Source organism: Enhydra lutris, unplaced genomic scaffold (genome assembly GCF_002288905.1).
Source record: "Enhydra lutris kenyoni isolate GAN:26980312 unplaced genomic scaffold, ASM228890v2 scaffoldscaffold94, whole genome shotgun sequence".
In the NCBI taxonomy this organism is placed as follows: domain Eukaryota; kingdom Metazoa; phylum Chordata; class Mammalia; order Carnivora; family Mustelidae; genus Enhydra; species Enhydra lutris.
The window spans coordinates 2,071,473-2,088,632 of NW_019154178.1; the positions used below are offsets into that span (position 1 = coordinate 2,071,473).

The 17,160-nt window shown below is 59.4% G+C and overlaps 1 protein-coding gene across 1 annotated transcript; it reads left to right on the forward strand.

Moving 5' to 3' along the window:
* Positions 1–6,878: 6,878 nt before the first annotated feature.
* LOC111138985 (Rh family B glycoprotein) lies at positions 6,879–16,364 on the forward strand. The gene is made up of 10 exons (XM_022491041.1): positions 6,879–7,096; positions 11,673–11,859; positions 12,268–12,418; positions 12,526–12,673; positions 13,560–13,726; positions 14,009–14,146; positions 14,267–14,400; positions 14,727–14,848; positions 15,747–15,820; positions 15,997–16,364. Exons 1-10 carry the CDS (start codon positions 6,910–6,912, stop codon positions 16,063–16,065), a joined length of 1,377 nt encoding a protein of 458 aa, XP_022346749.1. The 5' UTR covers positions 6,879–6,909; the 3' UTR covers positions 16,066–16,364.
* The last annotated feature ends 796 nt before the right edge of the window (positions 16,365–17,160 follow it).

Genomic DNA, 17,160 nt, shown 5'->3' on the forward strand with positions numbered 1-17,160 from the left:
AACTCCTTGCTGAAGGAGGAGCCTGACATGGGCATTGATCCTAGGACCCTGAGATCACAATCTGAGCTGAATTCAAATACTTAACTGACTGAGCCATCCAAAGGCCCCTTTGTTTTTATTTTTGAGAGAAAGAGAGAGAGCAAGCCAGTTTGGGGAGGGAGAGACAGAGGGAAAGAATCTCAAGCAGACTCTGCGCTGAGCATGGAGCCTGACGTGGGGTTTGATCTCACGACTCAGATCATGACCTGAGCTGAAATCAACAGTTGATCATCTAACCAACTAAGCCACCCAGGTGCCCCTCAGTTAAAAAAAAAAAAAAAAAAAAAAAAAAAAGGAAAAGAAAAAAAAAGTTTAAGTCATGCTCAATGGAAAGATAGTCCATGTTCATGGATAGGAAGACTTAGTATTGATAAGATGTCAGTTCTTCCCAAGTTGATTTTTTTTTTTTCTTTAAAGTAGGCTCCACACTGGGTGTGGAGTCCAATGCAGGGCTTGAACTCACAACCCTGAGATCAAGACCTGAGCCAAGATCAAGAGTCACTCACTTAACCTACTGAGCCACCCAGGCACCCCATTCCCAACTAGGTCTATAGGTTAAATGTAATCTCAATCAAAATCCCAGCAAATTATTTAGTTGATACTGACAAACTTATTGTGAGGTATGTATGGAGAGGAAAAGACCCAGAATAGCAATATTGAAGAACGACATTGGAGCATCTTGGAGATGCTTCCTGACTCCAAGACTTAATGTAAAGCTGCACTAGTCAAGACAGTATGGTATTAGTGAGAGGCTAGATGAATAGAGCAACGGAACACAATGGAGAGCCCAGACATAGACCCACACAAACATAGCCAGCTCCCCTTTGACAAAGGAGTAAATAAAGGTAATCCAATGGAGAAAGGATAGTCTTTTCTTCTTCTTTTTTAAAAGATTTTATTTATTTATTTGACAGAGAGAGACACAACAAGAGAGGGAACACAAGCAGAGGGAGTGTGAGAGGGAGAAGGAGACTTCCCGAGGAGCAGGGAGCCCAAAGTGGGACTCGATTCCAGGGCTCTGGGATCATGACCTGAGCCGAAGGCAGATGCTCAATGACTGAGCCACCCAGGTGCCCCTGGATAGTCTTTTCAGTAGTGTTGGACTAGCTGGACATCCATATGCAAACGTGAATCTAGACTCCATTCTCTCTCACCCCATGTCCAGTCCTTCAGGAAACCCTGTCAGTTCTAGCTTCCAAGTCTACCCGGAGCCTGACTGCTTCCTCCTCCATGTCACCGTGACCACCAGCTCTTGCCTGGATGGTGCCGGCCGCTCAGCTGGCTGCCTGCTTCCACTTACACGCACGCTCGTGCTCCCCAGGCAGCCAGAAGCTCCTTTACAGTAGTAAATCGGATCATGTGACTCCTCTGCTCTTAACTCCTTGGTTGCCCCCCATTATCCCTACAGAGAAGTCGTGCTCCTTACCAGGGCCCTGAGCGCTCCATGTGCGGCCCACGTCTCCGTGCGCCACCCCCTTGCTCGCCACACTAGCTGCCCTGCCCTCCATGCTGTTCCCTCTGCCCAGGGGTCCATAGGAGCTCCTTTCTGGCTCCCTGCCTGTGTCTCCTGAGTCTCCCGAGGCCATCCCCAGCAGCCCAGTCTCACTCCCCTTCCTTTCTGTCCCTCCGTCCTCCTGCCGGCCTCGTCTACATCAGACCTCTTAGGGCATGTTATAGAGCTACTTATGTGTGTTTCCCGCAGCTCCCCCACTAGAAAAGCATCTCCTTGAGGGCAAGGTCAGTGTCTGTTGTTCACTGCTGTATCCCCAGGGGCAAAGCCAGGCCTGCTTGACCTTGTGAATTGTGGTTCCATAAACAGCTAGGGAGGGAAGGACTGAGTGGCTATGATTTTGCTTACCAGCATCACGAGCCCCAGATTTCACATCCTGCCTGGGTCTCAGGGGTCTCGGACTCAGGCAGGCCTGCAGGACAGAGACCCAGAGCAGGCAGCCCGCATCCTACGCGTGCACCGGACAAGGTGAAGTTCTCCAGTGTGACGGCCTAGTCCAGTTCCTCTTCTGCAGCCAGGAGCTTCCTAGAGCCAGGAGCCCATGTCAGGTGGTAGGGACCAGCTCGCCACCTCCGTCCCAGCTGCTCCTGCCCAGCTGTGGACGACCCCCACCAGGCCCCGGACAGAAATCTCATCCAGTCATTCCATCCTGGCTCATATGGGAACATTTCTGCTCAGTTGCTCCCTTTCCAGAGAAGAGAGGTGTTCATCAAAACTCACGTTTGGGGAAGACCAGCAGGGAGCATGGGGCTGGCTAGGAGAGGGAGTCCTTGGACTCCCCGCAGAGGGAAATAGTAGGACATGAGCCAGCTTTCCCAGCTGGTCCAGGATGGACCGTGGTTCTGGTTGGTTCCATGGTGGTGGTGGAGTCCTTGGGAGCACTGAGGAAAAGAAGCTGCGGTGGGGGGTGGGGGAAGGACACAGGGTGTTTTGTCCTGGCCCCCTTTAACAGTAGTCACACCCATATGACCCATTCCCTCCTGGCTTTCCTCTTAAAGGGGCCCACTCAGGCACTTGAGAATTAAATGAACACCCTTCCTTTTGTGTTCATTTTTTTTCTTTTTTTTTTAAGGTTTTATTTATTTATTTGACAGAGATCACAAGTAGGCAGAAAGGCAGGCAGAGAGAGGAGGAAGCAGGCTCCCCGCTGAGCAGAGAGCCTGATGCGGGGCTCGATCCCAGGACCCTGAGATCATGACCTGAGCTGAAGGCAGAGGCTTTAACCCACTGAGCCACCCAGGCGCCCCCTTCCTTTTGTGTTCAAACTAAGGACTGAGGGCCAGTTTCCCCACGTCCCTAGCAGTGCACAGATTTCCCCTAAGGCAAAGAAATGGCCATAAGGCTTACTTGCAGGTTTCCTTATGAACAGCGGTAATCACCGTGAGCTTTGCTTCTGAGGACACGTGGCCGGTCACGTGCTTCCTGGACACTGATGCTCACGACAGCCCCTGGGAGGTGAGTCCCTCCCTGTAACAGGCGAGGAAACTGAGGTTCGAGGCTTGGTAAACAACTGGTGCAAAATCTCTGCGACCGAGCTGAGACTCTGACTTACGTCCTTGCGTTCCAAGGCTACGCCCTTCCCTCCTGCACTTTGCTGTCTCCCAAAACTTTTACTGATCGGGGATTGAACTCAGACCCCCAGCAGGATAGGCAAGGACTGTACTTTGGAAACACGGCTACCGTCAAGCCTTAGTGACTGAGACATCGTCTCCTCTGTCTTGGCGGCCCAAGAACAGGGCGCGGTTCTGTCCCATGTGGTGGCAAGGGAGCGTGGGGGAGACGTCCGCCAGAATCCAGCACAGCACCCGGCCCATCGCCAAAATGCAGATAGAGTGTTAAACATATGAAAAAAACGGGGGGCTTGAGATCAAGAAAGTGATCTGTCTTTTACTGCACACTAAGTGGGTGAGGCCCTGGGCAGAGAAAGCCAGATGTAATTTTCACTATGCCGTGGAGGTAAAAACAGCAATGTTTTACACGGTGCTGCCGTGGCTGTGGTCTTCAGGGTGGTCTGAGAGCTGCGGTTCATCCGGCCCCAGAAAATGGGCGTCCAGGAGCTCTCTAGCCTGGCCTCTTTTCTCTTCATACCAGAGCGCTGCAAGAGAAGAACCCCCTCCTCCACCCCAGCTGCGAAATCAGGCTGGATCTCAACGCAAGCGTCACTTCCTCCGGGAAACCTTCCCTGACCGACCCACCGTGGGTAGCAGCACGGGTTAGCACCAGGGCCAGGACACCCTCGGCCCTCCGGTCCTCCGCAGCCTGATCCTGCCCCTTCATTTACATCCCCCCTGAGGGCAACCCCACCGTTACTCAGTAACCCAAGCCCTGGGCCCAAGCCAAGGACCGCTGGGGCCTCCCTGGGCCAGGGCAAGCAGCTCCCAGCAGTTCCCCTTGGCCACCCTCCACGTGTCCAGCTGCTTAGTGGAACCTGGAGAAGGGAGGTCCAAGATGGGGTAGACCCCCAGCTTGCAGGATGGGAGCAGGTAACAGACTCAGGGACCCCTTGGGGGAGGTGTGGGGTGGAGGGAGGACTGAGAAACAAAGCCCCCTTCCACCAGAGCTTCCAGGCCCAGAGGATGCAGGGGGAGGGCAGGGGCCCTGAGAGCGTTTGGATGGAGCCTCTTCCTTCTGGGTGGTGGGCCAGGGGAGACCTCGCAGGTGGAGGCTTGTCGGGGGGACCCTCAGAAGGGGAGGACTATCAGGATCTTGCCCTCTGCTGGGCCAGGGGTGACACAGGCTGGTACCACTATTTGTTAAAATATAATGATCTTTCCATACAGGTGGGCAAACAGATGTAACCCAGATGTCTACATAACAGGCTGACCCGGCTATTCTGGCCCTCTAGACCTCCCAATATCCAGTAGATCCCATAGAGGTCTCTCTAGGCCTCCAGGACCCAACTGTGTTACCCATGTTGACTAGAGTCTTAGGTCATGGCCCCAGGCCCTGGCCCGGGTTGGGACTAAGCGAATTGTTGTTGGACACATGAATGAACCACGGTGGAGGGGGAATCTGAGATCCGGAGGCTTTCAGAGACTAAGAGAGACAAACAGGTGAGACAGAGATGGGACAGGCTCCCAGAAAATGCTGGGAGGGCCCAACCCACTCCTTCCTGCTCTCACCAGTTCTGCAGCTTATGAGGGCCTGTCCAGACCCTGCCTGGGCAACCCAAAGAAGCCCCCACTCCCAGACAGTGCCCAGGAAGCAAGCCACACCCCTGGGGCAGAAGGCTGGCTCCGGGAGGGTATCCCAGATGAATGGTCCGAGAATCATTATCCAAAGGCTGCTGACCAGACATCCCCCACCCCCACCCCCATCCCTGCAGTAGGAGCTAGAAAACAGCCTTCCTGCTGACCAAGTAGTGCCAGAGAGCTCCGGGCCATGGGCCAGGGGCCGCGGAAGGCCAGAGAGCCTGCTTGGGCCGCCGGGAGCAGTCCCACGGAGGCTGAGCCCTGCCCTCCCAGGCCTGCTTGGCTGGGCACTTACTTAGGTCAGGAAGGCGGACCCCTAGAATCCAGCAGTCGCCCAGAGCCACGAGAGGCTGGAGGCTAAAGTCGGCGGTGGGAAGTGCGGAGGAGGAGAGCTGCACAAAAGGCAGACGGGATGCAAGGAGGAGGGTCAGGGACGGCACCGTCACACCTGTCCCTGTGCATTCCTGAGAAGGGGCAAGCCCCCTTGCTGGCAGGAGCCCCACCAGACACCTGCTAGGGGGAGTGGCTGGTCCCTGGGACCCTCGGCCACGGCCTCCGGAACGGCAGCTCTTCCTTTGCAAACAGGGACGAGCCCCGCCCACACAACAGCCCCCACAGACTCAGCTGGGCAGCGGGGAGGACAGAGGGCTTCCCATCCCACCAGCCCCACTGAGACGACCGTTGGCTTTTCTTCTTTGAAGCCCCTTGTGGCCTTCAGGTGTCAGAACCAACAGTGCCAGGGTCTTCCACCCGTGAGAGCCCTCCAATGGCCCCACGCCCACGGGCTGAGGCCGTGTGCCTCAGCAGGGCCTTCAAGATCTTTCTAGACCCCCCCCCACCCCCAGCTTCAGTCCCTGAACACCCTGGACACTCCCATGGCAGGTTTCCATCTTTTCAGTTCCCTTTCTTGAAATGTCCCCTCCTCCTTCTTGGAATGCCCAATTTCTAGGTTGTCCTTCTAGAGCGCCTGCAGACACGACCTCCCAGGAAGCAGCTCATGTCTGTGCCCAACCTCATCCCTGCTCCCGTGGGTTCTGCTGCCTCTCCTCCTGGGCCCCCTTGGGCTCTGTACTTCCTAAGGTCCCACATTCACCCCAGTGGGAATTCAGTTCCCTCCTAGGTGCTCCTGGAGGGAGGGCTCATGTGGTTCGTCTCCAAAACCTGGCTCTCAGTAGGCGTCAGTCAGTCTGTGTTCTTACTGTCTGTCTCCCAGGACCCCAGCCAATGTAGAACTTGCCCATGTTAGAAGCGGCTCCTGACTCCGGGCTAAGACCCTTCTCCATCTAGCTTCCCTTCTTTCCAGCTGCTGAGGCAGAGGCCAGGTGTCCTCATCCCTGTGCAGGCATCCAGGGAGCCCAGCTGTCACCGCGGCCAGCTGCTGGGCAGGCTGGGATGCAGACCGTGGTGGGAGGAGGCCCAGAAGGCTTCGGGCCCAAGGGAGGGACTGTGCTGCTGAGGCTCAGACACCCCCAATCAGGTTAATCATCAATGCCTGGCCAGTCTCTTTGCCTCCGTTCTCCATCTGGCTTTTTCAGTTGGGAAGACTTGAGTAAGCCCTCCACTGTCCCTGGTGTTAATCCCGGAGGGGCCAGGCCGGGGCCTTAAAGGGCCTCTTCCTTGGGAAACACTCTCTAAACTAACGCCACGTTCGAAGGGCAGGGTCCTCTCTTGCCCCCACTCCCACCCGCTCCTTCAGCTGTGCCCCATCAGGGCAGGTCACAGGCCATCTCCAAGGACCTGTCCCAACCGGAAGAGCGCGAGAGGCAGCTGGGCCAAGGGAGACAGGAACTGGGGGTCCTGATAACCCCCTCCCCGCCCGGGCGTTGTCCCACCTCAGGCCTCGGACATAGGCCTTCGCCACCCTGGTTCCGCACCTGCCGGGGCTAGGACTTCGAGCTGTGGCGGAGCCTCGGCTTGGGCCGGGGTCTGGCTCCGGTGGGCGAGGCCTGATCCGGGGGCGGGGCCTGGCTCCGGTAGGTGGGGCCGAGCCTCGGCGTGGACCGGGGGCTGGCTCCGGTGGGCGGGGCCTGATCAGGGGTGGGGCCTGTTATCTAGGGGCGGGGCCTGGCCCAGGTGGAGCCTGCCGCACGGAGCCGGGATAGTCGGCCCTGCGCGCCCCGAGCGAGAGTCGGAGCCGGAGCCGGAGCCGGAGACTGGAAGCCCCTATCCATGGCCGGGTCCCCTCGCCGCGCCGCGGGCCAGCGACTGCAGCTGCCCCTGCTGTGCCTCCTCCTCCAGGGCGCCACCGCCATCCTCTTTGCAGTCTTTGTCCGCTACAACCCCGAAACCGATGCCGCCCTCTGGCACTGGGGCAACCACAGTCACGCGGACAACGAATTTTACTTTCGCTACCCAAGTGAGTGCGGGTAAGGGCGCGGGGAGCAAAGACCCCAAGGTCCGCGGTGTCTCCGGCGGGCCTCTCTACCCCAGGAGGGCAACTCTCTCTCTCGGAGAAGAAGGTGCCCCAGATTCATAATGACAGCCTTTCACTGGTGTCTGCGGTGTCCCGGCATTGTGCCGAGGGCCGCACATGCATTATCTCCCTTAGTCCACGACGTGGACAAGGATGGGGAAACCCAGGCTCCAGGAGATTAGTTGTCTACTTAAGGTTTGGGCTGCCAGAGTTGAGGGAGTGGGGATTCAAACCCAGATCCGAGCTGGAGGTGCTCCCTGTCTCCCCTCCCAGCTGGCATCATTGGGCTTTGCAGGGCTGTTCCCAGACGGGCTCTGCAGGGCCTCCACCCTGATCCCAGGCAGAGAGTCCTCCCGGTAGGGAGTGGTGTGCCGAAGGTGGTAATGGCAGGTACTCGCTATGAAGGCAGTGGAGACAGGTGGCACTGAGGCATTTCCTCCCCAGCCACTCAAAGCTGGCCCTTCTGGAGTCAGAGAGAGAGAAGGACACCACCATTGACCACAGCTCTGAGAAGGAAGCCTGGCAGGGTCATTAGTCCACTTCCTGGGGGAGGAAGCTGAGGCTCAGAGGGCCTGTGACTTGCCCGTAATCACCCATCAGGTGAATGGCAGAGCAGGAACTAGGTCTCTGGCTTCCCAACCAACATCCCCTACTGGGGACGGAGCCTCTTTCTTAAGGTTGGGGGCCGCCTCTTGCAGCTCAGGCCCTGGGCAGCTGGGACCAAAGATACCAGCTCTCCAGACTTCATCACCATTGCTGGGCAGTGCTCCTCTCAGCCTCAGTTTTCCCCGTCTGGGCAATGGGAAGAAGGAAGCTTGAGTTTTCGGGATGCACATGCAAACAAGGCCCAGAGTGTGGGAGTCTCTTCTATAAACCCTGGTCTGTCATTACCCTGCTTTTCCTATGCTGAGCTGGTGGCAGGCTGTCCCCACCTGACCCTCTCCCAGTCCCGACCCCGATGCAGTGAGACTGCTGATGCTGAGGGCGTAGAGGGTGAGATGCACTGGGCCCCAGCTAGAAGTGCCAGACCCCCAGACCCCCAGCCGTCCTCTGCAGGGGGGCTGCAGATCCTCCCATGTTTCCCCTCAACCCTGTCTGCACAAGGTGAGCCACAGTCGCCTGGATGGCAGGCTCCTGGGTCGTGCATTTGCCCAGAGAGGTAGAGAGTTGGGAGGAGACAGCCCTCAAGCTGAGGGAAGTAAGCTCTTGTCCAAGGGTCTGACCTAGCTGCCTGCCGGGACCCTGTATTTGCTCCTCCTGGAGGGCTTCAAGGCCTCAGCACCCTGCTTGCCTCCGAGTTCTCCCCGAAACACCCCAGCCAGTTGCCCCTCTGTTTCGGGGGGGCAGGGCTCTCCTGCAACACGCAGCTCTCCCTGGGCTGCAGTAAGGATGGGAGTGGGGATCCTACCTCTTTGATGTCCTAGGTTTCCGTCCCTGTGGACTTGGGACCCTGGTGTGGGGGGAGGTTGGGGCGGAGGGAAAGGTGAGGTCTCTGGAGCCTGGGGCTTTGATGAGCCGGGTCTTCCCCTGCCCCTGAGTCCAGGGGAAGGGGTCAGGGCCAGAGGGAGGCGTAGCCACCGCCCTTTGGTTCGGGAGATGAAAGGGAGTTCTGCAGCTGGCGTTGAGCCGTGGGGCTAACCGGTGCCAAGGGCACGGCCGCTCTGAGGGTCCGTCTGACCTCTCGCTGCAGGGGGGCCCTCAGAGCCCATCTGGTCCACTCGCCTCAGTGGCAGAGACAGCCAGAGAGCTCAGGGGGCTACCCAAGATCACACAGCAAGCCAGCCAGGCTTGAGCCAGGTCCCCTGGCCGCCCAGCTGCGGCAACTCCTCCTGTCCCATGAGGCAAGTCATGGAAATAAGAAAGAGGAGAAAAGACAAGTTGACAGGGGACACAGCCACAGCCATGAGAATGAGTCTCAGAAAATGGTATGGGCAGGTCCTGTGTCACATGCCTCTGAGAGCTTAGCTCTGGGGAGAGGGGTTTAGGACAGGTAGAATCAGGATCTTCTTGGAAGACATGGGGGAAGGGGGATGTGACTGGGACCAGAGTGGTTTGTGACCTCTGGGAGGAGGAGGGAGTCGAGTGTGAGAGGAGGTGGACCCCCAGGTCACCACTCCCTTTCCTCTGCTGGGCGTGTTTGTAGCCCCACTTTACAGATGAGGAAACCAAGGCTCACAGAGGTTAAGTGACTTGTCCGTGGTCACCCAGTCCAGCTCTAACGGTCCCCTTCTTCCTTGTTATTTTGCTCAGGAGCCAACGAGTGGATTGGGCAGGAGCAGTCAGGGAAGGAGGGGGGGTAATGGGTATCTCTAGGGGACTTTTATCTTTTCTCCAACCAAAGGTGCATGGGTTTGGTGGCCACAGCCAATGGAGAGTCTGCGGAATGTCCTGCTGTGAAGGAGATTTTCTTAATGTTTAGACTCCAGTTGAAAGGTCAAGGGACTGAGTTTTGATTGAAAACAAGCCCAGAGCAGGAGATATAAATATTATTGCCAGTTAAGACAAGTGCTGGGGCAGTTTCTGCTCGTCAGGGTCACGGAGCCCAGCAACCCAGCCCCCTTTGCCATCCAGCTGTCCTTGGACAAAAGGACAGACATGGCAACCCCTTTACTGTTTTCCACAAGGAGAAGAGAAGCCAGACAGCAAGGCCTCAAAGAACTTAGGGTACAGGCTGGCTTCCGGGGGGTTCTTCTCCTTTTCTGCTGGGTTTTAAAATCTGAGAGGGAGGAGAGAGCTGGTGATTCGGGGGCGCACAGGGCTGGAGAAGTGGCACGGTGTTGGGGACATTTAGCAAAGGCAGTGGACCCCCAGACCCTTACCCCTTTGGCAGCTGGGGGTGGGGGGCAGCTGAGCCCCAGACCCACCCAGCCGTCTGCCAGGGGCTTGCAACCTCCTTTCCTGTCAGCCCACACCCAGCACAAGAAAAATCTGCTTCTCCTGAAGCTGCGGATCGCGTGTACGGTCTGGTAATACACATTTGGCCTCTGTCAGTGCTTCTTCAGACGAAACAAAAAGGGGACCGTGATTTTTTTCCTTTATGATCTCCCTCTCTCTACAAGAGATCTGAGGTCGTTTACAACAAACACATAATGAGGACGAGAAAAGAAAAGCCGAGAAGCAGAACACAAATAATGAATAGTAGTCATCAGGAATGAGTGCCTCAGTTGTCCCAGCTGCAATCCCGGTGTGGCTCGGAGCTTCCAGGCGGCCAAGAGAAAAGGGAAATGCAATCAGTTATGTGTTCTCTCCAGAGGTCAGGAGGGCTTCCTCGAGTGGGTCCCTGGTTCTTCGATGTCTGTGTTGAGCACTCCGTGAGGGAAGGTGCAGTGGCAGCTGCCGTGACAGCCGTGTCCCCAGAGCCTGGTGCCCCAGTTCTTAGTAAATCTCTGTCAGGGGAATGCAGGGGAAGCAGCCGGGAGGGCCCTGGGGGAGGTGACATTTGCTAGGACTAAGTTCCAAGGGAGATTTCTCACGTGGAGCTCTAAAAGGGGAGTTTGGGGTCAGAGTTGACCCCGTTTCTCAACAGCTTGTTTACACTGTGTCATTTCTGACCACACTCACGACTCTCCTTCTCTAGCATTTCTCCGTTAAAGCCAAAGACACTGCACGGAATTCCCCCAGAAGACCGAGCAGGGCCGCACTAGGTCACGTCTCAAACCCTGTTTACACGGAGTGGGGGAGGGGTGCAGGCGCACACGGACCCCGAAGCAAACCGCAGCTGTGTAGCGCATCCCCAGCGTCCCTGTAGACGTTTGTTATCAGCCTTGCCTATTATGCAAGCAGAAAGCCTCCAGTCTCCCTGCCCAGAAACCTCACTGACACTGTGTGACACTGTGTGTGATGAATCCAACCAATTCATCTATAAAATTAACATACGCAGATTATAGAAAGAAACACGCAAAAGAGCAGAACCCCCCTGCCCCGAGCCTCTGTAAGTCACAGATCCTGGGGTCCCTGTTGGCACTGTGTCCCAGCAGCCCCGCCCCTCCGTTCCTGTCCCAGTCCCCGTCCCCATCCTTGAGGAATTCTCTGTTCACAATCGGAGCTATGTCCCCCCCAAAATAAATAAAGTTGTTTCATAAACTGTTTTTAAAAAGTTTAAAATCCTCAAAATGGAGAGAGGCACAGATTCCGAAGTCTGAGGGATGGAGGTTAGACAAGGAGGAGGACTTTCCAGCAGAAAGGGGAAAATCAGACGAAGTGCGAAGGGGGAGCCAGTTTGGAGCCCCCCCGGGGGGGGGCAGGGGCCGCCGCAGGGGAGAGCCCGGGCAGGAGGGCCCCGTCAGGTGTGGGAAGACCGGCGGAGGAGAGAGCAGGAGGCTGGGCTCCCAGCTCCCACATGGGGACAGCAGGGTGAGCCGGGGGGGGGGGTGACCCAGGCGGGGGGGTGACCCAGGCTGGGGGGTCCCCGCCGCAGCTGGGGGGTCTCAGAGGGCCTGTCGGCTCCAGCCTCTGGGCGCCCCGGCTGGCGAGGGCTGCTGGGGTGGGCGGCGCTGAGCAGCTGCGAGCGCCCCCGCAGGTTTCCAGGACGCGCACGTCATGGTGTTCGCGGGCTTCGGCTTCCTCATGGCCTTCCTGCAGCGCTACGGCTTCGGCGGCGTGGGCTTCACCTTCCTCCTGGCCGCCTTCGCCCTGCAGTGGTCCACGCTCGTCCAGGGTTTCTTGCACTCCACGCACGGGGGCCGCATCCATGTGGGCGTGCAGAGGTGGGCAGTGGCGGGCTCCCGGCTCCTCCCCAGTCCTGGGCTAGCTGGGAGGCCCCTGCCTGGCGGGGAGAGCCAGCCCCACGCCCTGTCCTTCAGTCGGCTCCCAGACCTGCGGGTGCCGCCCCAGGGGCTGCCGGCTCCCTCGGCCGCCCCTACACCCGGCCAAAGGAGGGGGTTCAGGGGCCCTCCTGGTTCAGGATCTGGTTCTTCTGCCCCTTGTGGGCTTCGCACTCCACGTCCCAGAACCTCCCCGAGACTGCTTTCCTTGTCCACGAGCGGGGGCCACGGGAGCCCTTCCCACCCACCAGGGAAGGGCCCAGATGCCGGTACTCCCTGCCTGCTGCCCTGACCCGGGCCTCCGGGGCCACCCTTGCCCGCCCCTCCCGCCCTTCTGTCCGGTATCCCCAGCATGGTCAACGCGGACTTCTGTGCTGGGGCTGTGCTCATCTCCTTCGGCGCCGTCCTGGGCAGGACTGGGCCTGCTCAGCTGCTGCTCATGGCCCTGCTGGAGACCGTGCTGTTCGGGATCAATGAGTTTGTGCTCCTCAGCCTCCTGGAGGTGAGTCAGTGGGGCCGGGCAGGGCGATCCAAGTGGGGAGAGCATGGGGCCGGGTGGGGTGGGTGGGGGCAGTCGGCTGCCCCTACACATCTGCTCTGCCTCCCCAGGTGAAGGACGCGGGAGGCTCCATGACTATCCACACCTTCGGGGCCTACTTCGGGCTGGTCCTCTCTCGGGTCCTCTACCGGCCTCAGCTGGAGAAGAGCAAACATCGCCAGGGCTCCATCTACCATTCTGACCTGTTTGCCATGATTGGTGAGGCCGGCCTGGGTGAGGGTTGCGGGGGCTGGAGAGGACCACCTCCAGGCGAGGTCTCGGCGTGCTGCCTACAGTCCTTGGGGTCCTGCTGGGCTCTCCCTTCCAAGAGCCCGGGGTCGGCTCAGCATTGTCAGCGGGTTTATTTTTGTTCTGTTTTCGACATGTTCTTGGAACTCAGTCCTGGGATGTTCCCACGCCCCAGACCATCCCCAGCCCCAAACCAAGTCTGATGGCACCAGTCCCTGCTTAAAACCCTTCAGCCCCCACCCCAAGTCAGAAGCCAGGCTCAGCCCAGCACAGCTGCCCCCCACCATTCTCCCCACCTACTACCTCCAGGACTCTGCCCCTCACGCTGCCCACCCCCTGCCCACGCCCAGGGCACAGGGAGAGGTCATGGGTCCCTCCTGGGAGCGGCTGGGACTGACTGTCACCACCACCTCCCCCTTCCAAGAACATGCCTCTACCTTGGCCCCTGCTCCCGTCTCTATCTTCACAAACAAGGCGGGGAAGGAAATGGAGATTTTATTTTCTCGTAGGTGGCACTGAAGAATGGCCAGAGTGCCTATGCCCCCACAAAAAGGCTGGCTTTGCGTTTCTTTTTTTAAAGATCTTATTTGAAAGAAAGACAGAGATAGTGACAGAGCGCAGCAGGGAGGAGAGACTGTGGGCTCGATCCCAGGACCCGGGATCATGACCCAAAGGAGCCAAGGGGACGCTCAGCCCACTGAGCCTCCCAGGTGCCCCAGATTTTGCATTTCTCACTCACCTCCAGGTCTGTGGTGAAATGGGATGGATGTTTTGGCTGGAAGTTGGGGGCTCCCTCAGGAAGGCATGCTTCCCCGGGAGGCTTACCCCCCAGCTCTCCTCTGTGCTCCCCATTTAGGCACCATCTTCCTGTGGGTCTTCTGGCCCAGCTTCAACTCTGCGCCCACCGTGCTGGGGGATGGGCAGCACCGGACAGCACTCAACACGTACTACTCCCTGACGGCGAGCACCCTCAGCACCTTTGCCTTGTCGGCCCTGGTCGGGGAACATGGCCGGCTGGATATGGTAGGGGTGGAGGCCTCGGGGAGGCCTCGGGATGGGTCGGGGGAAGAGCATTGTGAGACCCGGTAAGGCCCGTTTTCCAAGGGAACAGGACGCAGCACAGGCCTGGGGCCCAGATGTGCAGGGTCCTCGCAGGAGGAGACCTCGGGACAGCTGGAGGGTTAGAGGTCAGTCGGCAGAGGGACTTCTAGAGGCAGGAGATGCCGCTGTGCTGGACGGGGTGGGGCTGGGCTGGGCGTGCCATCTGGAAGGGCCTCCCATAGCCCCTCCCTGGTGCTGCCCCAGGTCCACATCCAGAACGCTGCGCTGGCCGGAGGGGTTGTGGTGGGGACAGCAGGTGAAATGATGCTGACGCCCTTTGGGGCCCTGGCAGCTGGCTTCCTGGCTGGGACGGTCTCCACGTTGGGATACAAGTTCTTCACGGTATAGACATCTCCCGGGGCCCTGGGCAGAGCACAGGGCGCTCAGTGCCTTTCCTCCCCCATCTCCAACAGCCCAGGGCGGGGGGCACTCAAGACTCATGACAGGTGTCCTGTCCTCCAGCCCATCCTCGAGGCAAAATTCAAAGTCCAAGACACATGTGGTGTCCACAACCTCCACGGGATGCCTGGAGTCCTGGGAGCCCTCCTGGGGGTCCTTGTGGCTGGGTTGGCCACCCACGAAGCTTATGGAGAAGGGTGAGTCCTCACCATCCCTGACCCTCCCCAAGGTCATTATCCCCGCAGGGTGACCTCACTCACTCTCTTCCTCCTTTTGTGGACCAACACAAAAAGCACTGTTTTCATTCATTCGTTCCTGAACAACGACAGGAAGAGGTAATTACCCTTGGGACCAAAAGAGATCCTCAGACAGTTCTCAAAGCATCTAGGGGTGTGCGGGCCCATGAGGGTGACAGGGTGTTCTGGGCTCCCTCGAGGTCCTTTGGCTGCATGAGGCCATGCAGTGCACTGGCGCCCTGGCCCTGGGCTCCAGCCCCGTGTCCCCCAACCCCCTCTCCCTGCAGCCTGGACAGTGTGTTTCCGCTCGTAGCCGCGGGCCGGCGCACCGCCACGTCCCAGGCCATCTACCAACTCTTCGGGCTGTTGGTCACACTGACATTTGCTTCCGTGGGTGGGGGCCTCGGAGGTGAGTGACCTTGGCTTTGGTGGGAGGCTAGCAGGAGCTCTGCGGGGCGCAGAAGACAGAGGAGGGCTGTCCCCCCGAGGACCGGCCAGCGGATCCCACGCCCTTCACGTTCATTGGCTCAGATAATTAGGGAGCACCTGCTTTGTGCCAGAGGTGGGGTGGGGTAGTAGAGTTCGGGGGTAACCTCATCTGGAAGTGGGCACCTGTTCCCTCCTGGTGCCCAGAGGAGGTGGGGAGCCGGCCAGGCACTGAGTTGGTGTCTGTGGCTTCCCTGCACTGCCCGCTCCACCCACCAGAGGGCAGCCCGACCTCAGGCTGACTCAGGTCCTGAAGGGGCCGCTGGGCTCTGGTTGGGAGCAGGGGCAAGGGGCAGGGTGCCGGGGGTCGGGAACCCAGATCCATCCGTGGAGGCAGACTGCCCACTGATGCCTGGTCAGACGGTCCTTCCCGACGTCTCGACTCTCTCCTTGTGGCCTTCAAAATAAAACCGATGACTCAGTATCCCCAGCCCTCCCTGCTCTCCCCCCCGAGATTCTCGTGCCCCAACAGGATTCGGTTTGTTTCCTCGCATAATCTCTTACTAACTCAGTAGACACTCTCTGCACCCCTCCTGCGGGAGGCCGCAGAGAGCTCAGGAGCTGTGTCACAGCAGCGTCATGATAGGGTCTGCGATGTTCTGTAGGAAGGAGGGAGGCATGGGACTTCTCCACCATGCCCTGGGGGTCAGGTCCAGCTCACAGGGCTGCAGCGGGACCCGGGAAGGGCCTTGCTGAGCCCTTGGCACGGGGTCCGACGCACAGTAGGGCTGCCCCAATCCGGCTGTGACCCGTCTGTGGCAGGTGTCCTGCGAAGCCCTTGGGCCTCCCAGCCCCTCACACCCGCCCCTACCCCCCACCAGGCCTCCTGCTGAAGCTGCCCTTCCTGAGCTCCCCTGCGGACTCCCAGTGCTACGAGGACCAAGTTTACTGGGAGGTGAGGTGCCTGCAGCCCCTCACACCCAAGCCCTCCCTCCCGGCCTCATCTCGATGATCCCGCCGGCCTCTTCCTTCCTGCCCACTCCTTCTCCTCTGGGGGACTCCTCCCACCCCAGCTGTGGTCTTCAGCCCCCGGGGCTACCCCTTCACCTGCTCCCCACCCCTGCCCTCCAGGTGCCTGGGGAGCAGGAAGAGGAAGCCCAGGGCCCTCTGAGGGCAGAGGAGCCAGACAGCCGGGCCTGACTTGCTTCCAGCCCTGAGAGAGGACGCCCTGCTTTTAGAAGATGCTGACCGGCGACCGGCTACCGTAGGGAAGTTCTTTTCTAGCTCCTGCCCCTCCTGCTGCAAGAAAGGCTGAGAGCTGTCTGCGGCCCTGGGGACAGGGTGGTGGAAGGTGGGGAGATGGAAGGGGCTGCACCTGGCAGAGATCGAGGGAGACCTCACCCCCCTCCACCCCTCGGCCTGTCTAGTGAGGCAGCTGAAGCGGCCGTTTCAGTGCGGTGTGCGCCAGGCCCGGCTGTTGGGGTGATAAACACCACCCACACCAAGGACTGCGACTCCTTTTTTGTGCACTGGGCATGTGGGGGGCTCCTCTCTGGCTCTGACACACAACGTTGGAATATTGGACCTCAGGGCCAGCGAGCTCCCTCCTCCCTGGGCCCATGGTTCTCCCTCTAGGAGGCCGAGTTCCGCCAGGTGGGTGCCCAGCCTAGGCTTGCTTGCCTCCAGGAACGGGGAGCTCATTCTCTCCCCAAAAGTCCATGTGTCCCAGGACAGCTGGCGCTGCTGGCCAGGTCCTCCTGCCCCAGAATGGCAGCTGCTCCCACTTCGCCTGCGGGGCCGAGAAGGGAAAGAGAGAGTTGTTTGCCACAGAGTCCCTGGAAGTAGCCCACAGCCAGGCGCCCCTTCTGCCCCTGTCGTTGTGAGGCCCCGGGCGTGGGAAGCGCCCCAGAGCGGCCGCGGGAGGGAAGGCAGCCCCCGGCCTGACCTCCTCTGACCACCAGAGGGCGCTCCGGGCCCAGCGCCGAAGCCGCTGTCCGTGACCCTCCCGCCCCCTCACCCCCAAACCTACGTCCTTCCCGGAGGCTCCCGCTCTGCTCCCCAGCATGCCTGCCCCGTGTCTGTGTTGAGCCCCCCGTGTGTCAGGCGGGCTCTAGGGCTTCAGAGGTCGTGCGACAGAGAGGCCCCCCCGGCAGCGGGCGGGAGGGCCGGGACCCCTCCACCCCGGCCGGCCCTTCCTCCGGACTTCCGGCTGGAGCTGGGAGGACCGCAGACTCTCCCTCGAGTCCAGCAGCCATTCAGACCCAGGGTCTCTGGGGGTCAGGGGCAGAGGGTGCC

Bases quoted from the DNA above. Each gene is read 5' to 3' on its own strand.
- LOC111138985 (XM_022491041.1), top strand. From the start codon at position 6,910: ATGGCCGGGTCCCCTCGCCGCGCCGCGGGCCAGCGACTGCAGCTGCCC. The intron at 7,097-11,672 runs GTGAGTGCGGGT...GCGCCCCCGCAG, and splicing joins ATTTTACTTTCGCTACCCAA to GTTTCCAGGACGCGCACGTC. The intron at 11,860-12,267 runs GTGGGCAGTGGC...CGGTATCCCCAG, and splicing joins ATCCATGTGGGCGTGCAGAG to CATGGTCAACGCGGACTTCT.